The 13,001-nt window shown below is 46.4% G+C and overlaps 2 protein-coding genes across 5 annotated transcripts in view; one reads left to right on the plus strand and one right to left on the minus strand.

Annotated features, from left to right (window-relative positions):
* The window catches only part of DNALI1 (dynein axonemal light intermediate chain 1), a 31,875-nt gene extending 26,112 nt beyond the window's left edge, over positions 1–5,763 (minus strand). Inside the window, exons 1-3 of the mRNA XM_040421910.1 lie at positions 5,474–5,763; positions 2,299–2,432; positions 1,439–1,608 (exon numbers count right to left, since the gene is read on the minus strand). Of these exons, the coding sequence (XP_040277844.1) occupies positions 1,439–1,608; positions 2,299–2,432; positions 5,474–5,554 (385 nt within the window). The 5' untranslated portion in view covers positions 5,555–5,763. The remainder of the gene's footprint in view (positions 1–1,438; positions 1,609–2,298; positions 2,433–5,473) is intronic.
* A 212-nt stretch (positions 5,764–5,975) lies between these two features.
* The window catches only part of CDCA8 (cell division cycle associated 8), a 55,084-nt gene continuing 48,058 nt past the window's right edge, over positions 5,976–13,001 (plus strand). The window contains exons 1-4 of one of the 4 annotated variants that reach the window (XM_040421911.1): positions 5,976–6,044; positions 8,140–8,209; positions 9,252–9,360; positions 11,690–11,818. In XM_040421911.1, the coding sequence (XP_040277845.1) occupies positions 9,267–9,360; positions 11,690–11,818 (223 nt within the window). In that variant the 5' untranslated portion in view covers positions 5,976–6,044; positions 8,140–8,209; positions 9,252–9,266. Of the gene's footprint in view, positions 6,066–8,139; positions 8,210–9,251; positions 9,361–11,689; positions 11,819–13,001 lie in introns of all 4 variants that reach the window. The other 3 variants (XM_040421913.1, XM_040421914.1, XM_040421915.1) reach the window with 3 other exon arrangements.

Genomic DNA, 13,001 nt, shown 5'->3' on the forward strand with positions numbered 1-13,001 from the left:
GTGCTTGAATCCTACCTTTGCTGTGGAGTGACACACTGGCATATGATCTGGGCATCCATCACATATCACAGTACCCCCCCCTCCAGTAGTAGCAATACGAGGAGCACTAACAGCTCAACGATATGTGCAGGACATCCACATGTGTTTTCTCTCATGGCAGAGCTTCTTTGCTAGATTGCAACACTTCCTTGGCCTGCCCGGTCACCAGATTTATTGCCAATCGAGCATTTATGAGACCTCTACAGGCACAGCTGTAACATCTGTGGGCAGTTTCCATATTGATGACCTCTCCTCAGGATAGGTCATCAATATCAGATCGGTGGGGGCCTGACTCCCAGCACCTCCGCCGATCAGCTGTATGAAGAGAACGCAGCGCTTGTGTGAGCACTGCCTCGTCCCATTCACTTCACTGGGGAGGAGCAGAGGAAGGAAGCGTTTGGGGATGTCGGGCAGCTAAATAGTGAAGAGGAGGCAGCACTCACACAAACGCTGCGTTCTCATCAAACAGCTGATCGTGGGGGTGTCGGGCCCCCACCGATCTGATATTGAAGGGTCAGACATTGACTTCTAGGATAGCTGTCTTACATCTGGTGGTATTAGAGGCAGAGCTTGTTAAGAGCTCATTTGGATCCCTTCCCTCGCAGTTGCTGAACAACATGCTCCTTTGGTTCCATTATGTCTAGCAGCATGCTGTGCAGGAATCTGAATTGTAAAGCTGTCTCAGCCCTTCGAGGCTGTATAGCGACGTAAGATCCTGCAGACAATTGTCTGGAAGGAAGCGTTCCTTCTCGGCAATCGCCTGCTTGTTAGCTGAGGAGACAGCTGCTATTACATGCAGCAATCTCTGCCACTGTATAGGGACAAGCGATCGCTCATCATGAAAATGTTATTTGAAGGGTTATTCCTATCTGGACACATGTATCCACAGGATATGCCCTAAATGTCTAATAGGTGCAGGAACTCCCCCTGGCACTCGCTCCTGCCTCAAAAACGGGACCCTGTCTAACACCACCAGGAATAGAGAGGTGGCCACGCTTGCCCTACTCTCTCCACTCACTCTTCTGGGACTTCCGAAAATAGCTGCGTACGCTTACTAGGCTAGTTTCAGAAGTCCTAGAGAAGTGAAGGAGATTAGGGAATCTTGGGTCCCTCTGATTGCGGACAACCAGGTTACACTTCACAGGCCTTCTTGGGCTATGTTCACATCTGCATTGTATTTCATAGAAGCTACAAAACTCAATGGTCCCCAGTGACTTCTAATAGGGTCGATTGGATGCAGCTAAGGTGTTCGTAATTTTTTTGGGAAATATAGCATTGCATGGAGCGCTGTTTACTACCATCACAAATAATAGATTCTGCCAATGGAATAATGCAGTCTCCAGTGCAGAGGTGGACAAGCTTGTAGTGGACTCATTGAGCAGAGGGATGACAAACTGACCAAAGCACTGTGAATAGAGCTCTCTGCGCACAGGACAGATCCCAGTCTCCCGAGCTTGTCTTTGCTGTAATTTCACATCCAGCTCTTCCTGTAAATGGACGACATCTATCCGCGTACTGGGCGTGCTTGACACCTGCTGGATCCACAACTGATTGTTCTCCATCCATTCTCTGTTAGAAGGAACAAGTAAGCCATAGTTATAGTATTCTGAAGATGAGTACAGGGGGAATACATACGAAAGTATAAAATAGGGGCCATTCCTGACAGACTATGGGGGGGCGTAGTAAAGAAAGAACAAGGAAATCCTGAGGAAGTAGTTGTTCATTCCTCTGGTGCAGAGCCTTTAAAGTATATGTTTTCCAATGGATATTGTTGAATGGAACAGTTTCTTTGCAGTATACTGATATCTGATATAACATCGGCCAGTCAGAGGCCAAAAGGACACACTGCCATTCGGTCTCTGACTGATGTGTCCGATGGAGCTTGGCACAATGTACTTTTCTTTTGGCTTTATACAGAAACAGTAGAGGCTCCTGCACAACCATGGGGGCCCTATTACCGCTCCCATATCTAATGGTTGGTGCACACCCCTGAAAGCAGCTTCTGGCTGTAGATCGCAGAGTCAGTATTCAGATTACAGGAAAACGCCATGCATACACTAATAGGTAGAGGTGAGCCCCAAAGAAAGGTAATAAATACTACAGCTTTCTCTTAGGTGGAGGTCCCCAACCTTTTGTATGTCGTGAGCCACATTTGTCTCCCAAGCCAATGGTTGGAGGCCACTGCTCTAAGGTGTCAAAGTCATGGGAAAAAATGAGTGTATGAACTCTCTGGAAAAGTACCTGTATTAAAGAACTTACCTGGGTGGTAGGATGGCATTTAAAATTTCTTCTGCTGGCTTAGAAGCATCTAGAGGAGGGGATTTTGACTTTGGAGGTGGTGGTACAGGAGAAGATGTAATAGTTTGCTGAGGAATGGCTTTCAGAGCACGGGACTAGGAGAAAGGTAATAAAATATCCTTATAGGATGATGTCTTTCAGATGTTCACTGAGATAAGGGAAGAGAATGTTTCTACGACAAGAATGGAAAATTATTTATCAATCTTTACCTACATGGGGTCCCTAAAGGTGGACATTAATGAGATTGAAGAGTATGATTGCTGCACTCACCTGTTCGAAATCATAGTCAGAGGCACGGAAAGTGCTTGGAACTCAGCACCAGGAAATCCAGAAAACAAGAAGAAAGTCCAACTTCCGATAAAAGTGAGGACCTTTACTTAGTTAAAAAACCAAAATAAAGATACACAGCGACTACGTGTTTTGGACCAGGAGTATACGATCCTTTGAAGGGGTATTCTCATCTGAGACAGTGGGGGCATAACGCTAGGATATGCCCCCATTGTCTTATAGGTGCGGGTCCCACTGCTGGGACCCTCACCTATATCGAGAATGGAGCGGGCAAAGTGGTGGCTGGAGGACACCAGTCCGGCCACCACCACGTGTTCTCCCCACAGAAGTGAATGGGAGCGCATTGCGCATGACCAGCCACCACTCCCATTTATTTCTATGGGCCCGACAGAAATAGCTGCTTCGGCGGCCCGATAGAAATGAATGGAGGGTGGCTGCGCATACACAGTGTGCCCTCCACCACATTCAGGGCTCCGTTTAGGACCCGCACCTATCAGACAATGGGGGCATATCCTAGCGATATTCCCCCTATTGTCTCAGTTGATAAACCCCTTTTAAGGATTGTATACTCCTGGTCTGAAACGCGTAGACGTTGTGTGTCTTTATGTTGGGTCCGAAGCTTGACTCACTCAAGCCTAGCGGCGACACATGGATTTCTATGAGCCCCATTAAAGTGTATGGAACGGATTTTCAGTTTCAGAAGCCATCCTAATCACAGAGACCTGTAGTGATACTCATCACCTGAAGCAATGTACGGGCTCAACCGAGGGAAACTGTCACCTCTCCTGACATTTCTGTGTTAGTAATTACTTGAATTCCCCAGTGTAATAACAATTCTGGAGCATCTACCCTCCTTTATAATTCGTGCTAGAAGTTATGAATGAATTGCTAGCAGTTTCAGAAGGGTGTTACCAGTTTGGGGGGGGGGGGGGCACAGTTTGACTTTGTGTCCCTGCACAGTCTTATTTGATAGCATCAAACTGGGCAATAACACACCCCCAACTGGTAATTCCCATCTGGGCCTAAATGCAAACTGCTAGTAATTCATATATAACTTCTAACAGAAGTAATAAAGACATGGCACGTCATAGAGTTATAACATTACATGAGGAATGCAAGCAGTTGCTAAAACAGACATGTCAGGAGAAGTGACAGGTGCTAATTAAAGGGAACCTGTCAGCTGGTTTGACGTTGCTGAACCGACACCATTACCTCTTACATTTCTTTTTTACAGGTGTCCTTGTGTATAATAGATGAAGCAGGATTGATCAAAAAAAGCATTTTAATTCCATCTGCTGGATCTCAAAACCTGAATAAAAAAGCTGATGTGAAAGTAGCCTTAAAAATTACAGAACCATTCGCTCTTTGCATACTTTTGCTTTTAACTTCAGGAGATATCTCACCTAATCCTGGCCCACCCTCTTTAATTTCAACCCCTTCTCCATCTCATATAGGAACCCTGCTAATCTTACAAACAATTGTATGTTTTCTCTCCCCTCTTTTAACTGTGCACTTTGGAACCTACAGTCAGTGTGCAACAAACTCTCCTACATTCGTGACTTCTTTCTTACTAATTCTCTTAACCTGCTGGCTCTCACTGAAACTTGGATTCAGCAATCTAACAATGCTTCTCCTGCTGCTCTGTCTTAGGGTTGCTTACATTTTTTCTCATACCCCCTGGCCTGAGAACAGACATGGTGGTGGAATGTACTTTCCAGGTCATTCCCTCAGTACCATAACGCTCTCATTCCCATCATTTGAGGTCCACAACCACAGAGTTTCTTCGCCCACTGTCCTTCAGTTATTTATCTCCCCCCCCCCCCCCCATATACACACACACCTTCCCCAGTTCCTGGATCGCTTTGCTGTCTTGCTTACACATTTTTTGTCCTCAGAATTATCAGCTTTCATTTTAATGACTTTAAAGAAGACCTGTCACCACAAAATTCAATGCACTCTGAAACCACCATATTATAGAGCAGGAGGAGTGGAGCAGATTAATATATATTTGCTTGTTCTTGAGGGACTTGTAAAAAATTAAAATCCGACATCATATAGTACAAGATTATCTCTTTCTAACAAAGCTAGACCCAGCCCTGTACCTCACATGGATCCAGAGATCTCCCTTCATTGCTCTGCTAGATTTATATCAAGCTGGTAGCTAGATTTATATCAAGCTGGTGTTTCCTTTCTAAAAAGGCATTTCCTTTCTGCTGCTTCTCTATCCCTTTCATAGCTCAGGGGTTGTGTTTTTTTCTCAGGTGACATGCCCTTTCTGCTGCAGTTATCTTCCTAGTACAGCTCAGTGGCGTGTCCTTTCTCATGGGAGGTGGCCCTTGTGCTGCAGTTCACACAGTTCAGGGGACATGTCCTTTCTGCTGCAGTGCTCTCCCTATCCCAGCTCAGGGGGGTGTACTTTCTAATGCAGCTCTCTCTCTATTACAGTTCAGGGACATGTGTCCTTTGTGCTGCAGCTATCTCCCGATCACAGCTCAGGGGCGTGTCCTTTCAGCTGAAACTATCCATATCGTAGCTCGGGGCGTGTCCTTTCTGCTGCAGCGCTCTCCCTGTCAGCTCAGGGGCGTGTCCTTTCTGCTGCAGCTATCTCCTGATCACAGCTCAGGGGGCATGTCTGGGAGTCACACCCCCACTACATCAATATATAATTACTGGAAAACCTATTTAAATGCAGCAAAACATCAGTGATGAACATGTAGACCTAAAATTGCTTAATTTTGGGAAGCACATCTGTGTAAAGAGGGGGTACACTCTAGCCTGTGTATGTTTTATCGCATTGGCCCGCCAGCTAATGCAGTGGCATCTTCCCCATGGCTGGTATAAGGCTTACCTTGGGTGATCTCCTCTCCGTGTTCCTGCTGATCAGCACCGGGTTGTCATACTTGAGGAGGGAATCTGCCGGGGGGATCATGGTGACTGGAGCCGATCGCCAAACTGCTGCACACTGGAGCTAGCACACTGCCTGTGTACAGCCGTCTCCTAGACAACAGGACGCCTTTCACAAGGGCCGCACTGGGCATGCGCTAACGGCCCTCCCCCTTCTGTTTGTATCCAAGAGACGCGGCGGTTACTAGTTGTCCACCTCCTGTGTAAAATTGCTAAAATACAGCCGCTTAGTACGAAAACGCGTTAACACATGATAATGTCTTCCAGCAATACTATTATTCCTCGCAAGGTTCAGGGTGACTTAAGACGTGTCAGCTGTGGTTGGCAATTCATAAACGCATGACATCCACAACATGGCCGCATCCTCGGAACTCGTATCTCTATTGGCTTAAAACAGAGCGCGGCCTCCTGGCGAGCACGTGACGCATTGAAAGGACGCGATTGGCCGCGCGCTGGCGGCGGCTGGGTTTGAATCTGTTCTGTTAGTTTCCGGCTTTGGTGAACGGCTGTGTGAGGTGAGCTCCCGGGATTAGCGGGTACATGTTCGGTGCGGGGCCCGGTACAGGCGGGGTTCATGGAGACTGCTCAGCTTTTAGCTTTACGTCGTCACGGAGGCAGCGCTGTGTTCTTGGCGCCGCTAGCAGTGTACTCCTAGAACGAGGCCTTTACGTGGGCCTGTGTTTATAAAGCAGGTGTGAACAGCGGCTTATTGACAGCGGCGGACCCCATCTATTCTGTCCCTCTGGACAGGGGTTTGTCTTTGAGGTCCCCTGGCTGGCAGTAGGTGGGGCGCCTCTTCTGGCCATTGTGTATACAGCTAGAAGATGCTACATACATGGCTGACCCCACTGCTGCCCATAAACAGATCCACTTCTGCGCATGCGCTGGACAGGAAAGGTGCCTGCGCATGCCCTGCGGATTTCTCAGCGGTTTTGCTCCAATATCTGCTTGTGGATTTTGTTGCGCGTTTCCGCTCCTGATCCACAACGTGCGCAGGTAGCCTTAGACCGCCTGCACAGGACTGACGGTGAACACACATACGATCTGCGCGGATTTCCACGCAGGTTTCTCTACATCCATATCCACACCAAGATCCGCAATTTCTAGCAGCGTGTTAAGTGCTGATTACATGCAGTTTGCCGCATCCATTGGAAATCCGCTGTTAAAACCGCAAACCTATTTGCCATGCTGCGGATTTGGAAATCCACACGGAAAAGATCTGCAGAGATTTGCTTAAGCTCATGCTTTGCTGGTACTGTACTGCGGGTTTTATGGCAGTGGAAGGGTTTCCAGGACCTATCTATATCGGATGGTTAGGGGTTTGGGGGGGGGTGTTTAATGGCCTGACTCCTAGCGCCCCCCTGCTGAACAGTGGGGTCCCAGGTGTCAGACCCCCACTAATCTGATAGGTTAGGTCATCAGTCAGTCCCAGAATACCACTTACAAAAGGTTATACATTGCAGACATTTAAGGAATTTCCACAGGTTAAGGGCTCATGCACACGGCCATTGTCTTGCGGTCCGCAAATTGCAGATCCACAGAAAACTGATACCGGCCGCGTGCGCTCCTTGTTTTACGGAACGTCTGGCCCATCAGTCCTGTCCTTGTCTGTAATGCGGACAAGAAAAGGACATGTTCTGTTCCGGGGCCGCGAACCGAACATACTGATGCAGACAGTGAATGGGTCTGCATCTGACCTGCAAAAGATGTGGATCGGATGCGGGTCAAAAAAATGTTGGCGTGCAGGAGCCCTCCGCCATATATGGGTAGTAGATCTAGGTCTTGAGTACAATCTACAGATGGCTCACTGGATAACCACGACTGGTGCTCAGGTCAAAAAGAAACACCCCTTGTTCTCAATTGTATAGTCAGAAAGTTGGAGCGGCACTCAGAACATTCCGAGAATTATGTGGAACATACAAATGTATTATATGGTAAAACCGCCATGTACCTAGGTACTATACATCTAATTGATACAAATAATAATTGATACAAATATATAATTAATAAAAATGCATAAATTAAAACATCAATTGATCACTCTAGGTCGAGTTCTACTTTGGCTCTCTATAGAGACGTGTCTGTATAGGTAGAAATCCCGGTGGCAGGTGCCATGTAATCAGTCTGGATGTATAGGACTTCTGGTCTTTATGTGGAAGGACACAGTTCCTACGTAGTCCCAAGCTTTCAGAGTCAATAGGCTTCACCCGTTTTATAGAAAATGTAATGTACACATTTGGTACTCACGATACGTTGCGCTGATCATAAACCTTTTTGTGTGTAGAGGTTTTTCAGTGGCGTCCCACAGCTCCAACAATGTTAGTTTCGTTTTGCAGCGTCTTTCGGGATCTTGTCCCAATTCTCGTGAGACTTGGTCCGTCTGTAAGTTTCGTAAGTAAAGCGATATTGTATTTCTTGACTGAAGTTTAGTACATGGCCATGTATATTGTGTAGTTGATTTAACGCACAGGTATTCCGTCCAGACGCGTTTCGAGATAGCTTATCTCTTTCTCAGTGGGTCACCTGTGGTCTCAAACTTAACTTTTTTACTCTCTTCATCTGTACTTAATTGTTCACATCGGGTTTAGCATCTGAAGCTCTGTGTTCCAGTGTGGAGCTGTGGGACGCCACTGAAAGAACCTCTACACGCAAAAAGAGTTTTTGATCAGCGCAACGTATCGTGAGTACCAAATGTGTACATTCCATTTTCTATAAACGGGTGAAGCCTATTGACTCTGAAAGCTTGGGACTACGTAGGAACTGTGTCCTTCCACATAAAGACCAGAAGTCCTATACATACAGACTGATTACATGGCACCTACCACCGGGATTTCTACCTATACAGACATGTCTCTATAGAGAACCAAAGTAGAACTCGACCTAGAGTGATCAATTGATGTTTTAATTTATGAATTTTTATCAATTATATATTTGTATCAATTATTATTTTATCAATTAGATGCATAGTACCTAGGTACATGGCGGTTTTACCATATAATACATTTGTATGTTTCCACATAATTCCCAACTTTCTGAAGATATAGGTCTTGCATTGGCGAGAGGAGGATCCATAGTCTCATGCTATACTTTTTCCATACAAGTGAATTTGTGGTGCCGTGTTTGGGTAACTCCATGGTCCCGACCACCTCTGGACACTGCAGTCAGTAAGGGGGGGCCTTTTTCTGGAAATGGAGTAGCACCTATGGAACCCACGCTGTGGATTAACTGAGATGGGAATACCCCCTTATCAGGACCGTTCTCTCCCCCACTGCTACATATTTGGGGATGTCGGCCTGCCCCCAAACACAAAGCAGTTTTACTCGCCTCTCCAATCCCCTCTTCTGGTGTTTCCTGGTCCCCGCCAGGTCCTTGGTGACCTCACAGACCTCAGTGCTGCGGCAAGCTGGTTCCATGCACACTGGCCTAATACAGGCTGAATCAGCCGCCCATCTAGTGTCTTCTGAAGTTCATGAAGAAAAGGATTGGGCATGTTAAAGTTAAGTATGCCCGATCCTTTGTTTTCAAGCTTCAAGAACACACTCCTGGGTCAAGCCAAGCATGCATGTGTGTGGGCAGTCGGGAGGCCAACAGCTGTTGAATGTATATGGCTATCCAGTACCGGGGCCATAGTGTCGTCGTGATCAGGAGCGTTGTCCATAGCAATTCTCTAATGTGGCCGCATAAGATCAGAGATTCACATCCTTCTCCAATAATCTTTACAGACATTGGTTCTCACCATGGCGCCAAAGAAAAGAACCAACCGTGGACAGAAGACTCGCACTATGAAGAATGAGAAGCTGGCATCTTTTATCAAGGACTTTGACAGTCAAGGTAAGAATGAGTCTTCCCCACTCAACTGCTGTAATGCCTGTGATGGAGGCTTTACTTTGTATTGATGCCACCCTACAATGGCACAGATGAAGACTTACCGTATATAAAGATGGGAGTTTCTTTAAAATCTTCCCCAATGCCACTAGATGTAATTGGATAAATAATGAAGACTTACATGGGGTGTCCACCCCTCTGGGAGCTGTTCACATGGCTGCAGTGGTGACTCCCAGCATCCCACCGTATGAAAGGGTAGCTATGCCTGTGTGAGCTCCCACCTCTTCAGAACTATCAGCGCGCCGCCTCCATGCTGTGTAATTACACAGGAGACAAAGCGCAGGTAGTTTTGAATAGGAAGCCGCTCACACAAGCTTTGCTACCCCTTAAAACAGCTGATCGGTGGGGGTGCTGGGAGTCTGACCCACAACAGTCTGATATCCATGACCTGTCCTGAAGATAGGTGATGGATATTAAAAGGGGTTTTCTAAGATTTTATTATTGATCACCTTTCACCTAGATCAGGGATGGCCAACCTGAGGCCCTCCAGCTGTTGCAAAACTACAACTCCCTGCATGCCTAGACAGCCTAGAGCAGGCCATGGTGGGAGTTGTAGTTTTACAACAGCTGGAGAGCCGCAGGTTGGCCATCCCTGACCTAGATAGGTGATCAGTGGGGGTCTGACTCCCGGGACCAACACCAATCAGCTGTTTGAGACTGCACTGGCGCTCCTGTGAGCATTGCAGCCTTCTCTGTGCTTACCGAGCACAATGGCGTACATTGTATAGCAGCTGTGCTTGGTGAATATGTCATCACTGGCCTAGGAAAACCTGAAAGAAGGCTGCAGCGCTCACAGGAGCAGCGCTGCCTTCTCAAACAGCTGATCAGAGGGGGTGTTGGACCCCACCAATCAGATACTGATGACCTATCCATCAGTATAAAACTCCCGGAAAACCCCTTAAGCCGCTGCCCAACCCCTTTAGTCCAATTATTCAAAATGCATTTTCACTCTTGAGACAGTGACCTATAGGAGTTCTCCAGTAATAAATCACTTATTTGTATCCCATAGCCTGTACCACCTATAGAAAGATACTTGGCTGCTAACCTCCGCTTGTCCATCTTCTGGTCCCTGGCTTGCTTTCTTCTTGCTGAGTATGGCCATAGTTGCTTATGCTGCCATCATAAACATCTGTTGGCAACTGTATTGAGGGGCTTCTGAATACCTTTCTTCGTGCCAGAGTTGTCAGTCAGAAGTGATCCCATAACTAGTGGCTATACACGTCCTATATGGATGCTTAACCATCAGAAGTACCCACTGTTAGATGATGCTGAAAACTAAGGTAATTGGGCAAGGGATTCTTTAGGCTAGAACCACACATGGCATTTGTTATTGTGCCAAAACCAGGGGTGGTTCCAAAGAGAAGGGAAAATATAAAGGGAGACAGATACTTCACATCTACTTCATACTCCTGTGTTCGGTTCAAAAAGCCCCAAATGTGACTACAGTCTTAAGTGTCCAGCTCTTTGTAATATGAACACATTTCCCATAGAACTCTATGGCTCCATGCTGTAATTTCATGTTCTCAGACTGCTTTCTCCATGGATTCTGTAAAAACAAACTCCTGGCATGCTGCAGTACTTGCCATACTCCTGAGGTATCCTTCCTTATGAATAGGGATGAGCGAATCGATTTCTGATGAAACATCCAAAGTAGATTCCGTTCGTCCCTACTTATGAATATTGCTTCTATGGGAGAAGGTGGTGCTCATGAAGGCGCACAGTCCTGTGGGTCCGTGCATGAGTCTTAAAGGGGTTGTTCCATCTCTCATTTCCCCGATAAAGCGCACCACTTTCTGTGGGCGGTACCTTCTGCTGACGTCTCTTCCCTGTACAAGCGTACGCCCGATGCATCTAATAGCTAACCAAGTCTATTAGCAGCATCTACAGCAGCTGCTTGCGGGTTGGAAGATGCTGTGCATGCTCCTGTGGTCCCGGCCAGCACAGGCAAGAATAAGGCAACAAAGACACTGCGCAAGCGCGGCCACTACTGCAATATCGCAACGATGGCTGTAACCCTTGACAACGAGTAATAAACAATGGGAACTAAAAATTGACTAGGGAGAGAAGGAGGTCATAGTGAAAATAACATGGCTAGGGTAAGTTTATTAGACTAAGAACCGAGTGAAAGCTACGTAGCGAGATGGGACAACCCCCCTAAAGGGCTTCTCTGGGAATGAGTTTTGATCATAGAGAACGTTCTGGAAGAAAATATCTGCTCTTGTGAAATTCTGAGCTGGAAACCAATGCTGTAAACTGTTCTCCCTCTTTCTACCAGTCAAGACAATAGTAGAAGAACTAAAAGCCAACGTTGTGAGCAATCTGAAGGAAGTGGATAGCCTGTACAACATTGAAATTATCAAGCTCCCCGTAGCGATCCGAGAGATGCGCTGGATTGACTTCTTCGGTAAGACGATTATCAGAATTATTTCCCTTTAAAATTCTTACTTGCATCTCTTGTAAGAAATACTGCGGGGGAGGTTTATAAGACCGGCGTTCCCATATGTACGTCTTCATCTCCCTGTGCTTGAGTAATATGCACCACCAGAAAAGGGACGAGAAGCTCAGTCACATATTATGGCACAAATGTGGTGTGAGACCTAATGTGCAACATTTTTATGCCGCAATAGTGGAATAAAATCTTTAATGTCCCCTTTTGACTTCTGATGCATATAATTGCCTGTTTCCCTGAGATTTTTAGTCTCCGTTTTATCACTTATTCTTCATAACTTTATTTTTTTCTGCAGGACTTTAAATCTTTACATATTGGTTCTTTATGCGTCCGAACATCAGCCATAAACCCATAGATAACATTTCAGTTTCTGTCATCCAAGGGGATATGATTTATGGGGAACACTGTGGATAGTGACAGAAATATGCAGCAAAACTTATGTGGATTTTACCCTTTATAGCGTTGGATGAGATATATGGCATATTGGCACAAAAATACAGCAAGCTGTGTATTTCCCTGGCTTTATGTGACTAGGTTTCTCTAAGGCCTCATGCACACACAATTTGCTGTCCCCAATGCACGGCACCATCCTTGCGGTTGCCGCCGACTGATCCAGACCCATTCATCTTGCAATATGATCCGTCCACACTGCAAAAAAGATAGAACAAGTTCTATTTTTTTTTTTTTGTGGTACGAAGGCACGGAGAGAATCCCCACGGAAGAGCTCCGTAGTGCTTCTGTGGGTTTCGTGGTGCCTCTGTTCCCCACCGGACCATTCAAGTGAATGGGTCTGCATCATGATGCGATGTGCACGTGGCTGGTCCCCCATATGTTGCTGTTTGTGAGCCACAATACAGTCAACGTCCATGTGCATTAGGTCTAGACATCTGATTTTTAAGCCGTATTAAGGCCAGACACAGATGAGCAAGTTCAATGCGAGAAACTCTCTGCGTGTGGCGGTGCGAGTTCCTGTTCTGACCTGTAGTGCTGTGTCCCTGCGAGACCTGGAACCTATTGAATAACACTGACATCATGCAGCAACAATCATATTGCAAGCTGTCTGAGCACAGAGGCTCCTTCTGGCAAAATTACAAATAGAAGAGTGAGAAACGGGCACAACAATTGGAGGATGTTACTA

This window comes from Bufo bufo, chromosome 3, assembly GCF_905171765.1.
Source record: "Bufo bufo chromosome 3, aBufBuf1.1, whole genome shotgun sequence".
Taxonomy (NCBI): Eukaryota; Metazoa; Chordata; class Amphibia; order Anura; family Bufonidae; genus Bufo; species Bufo bufo.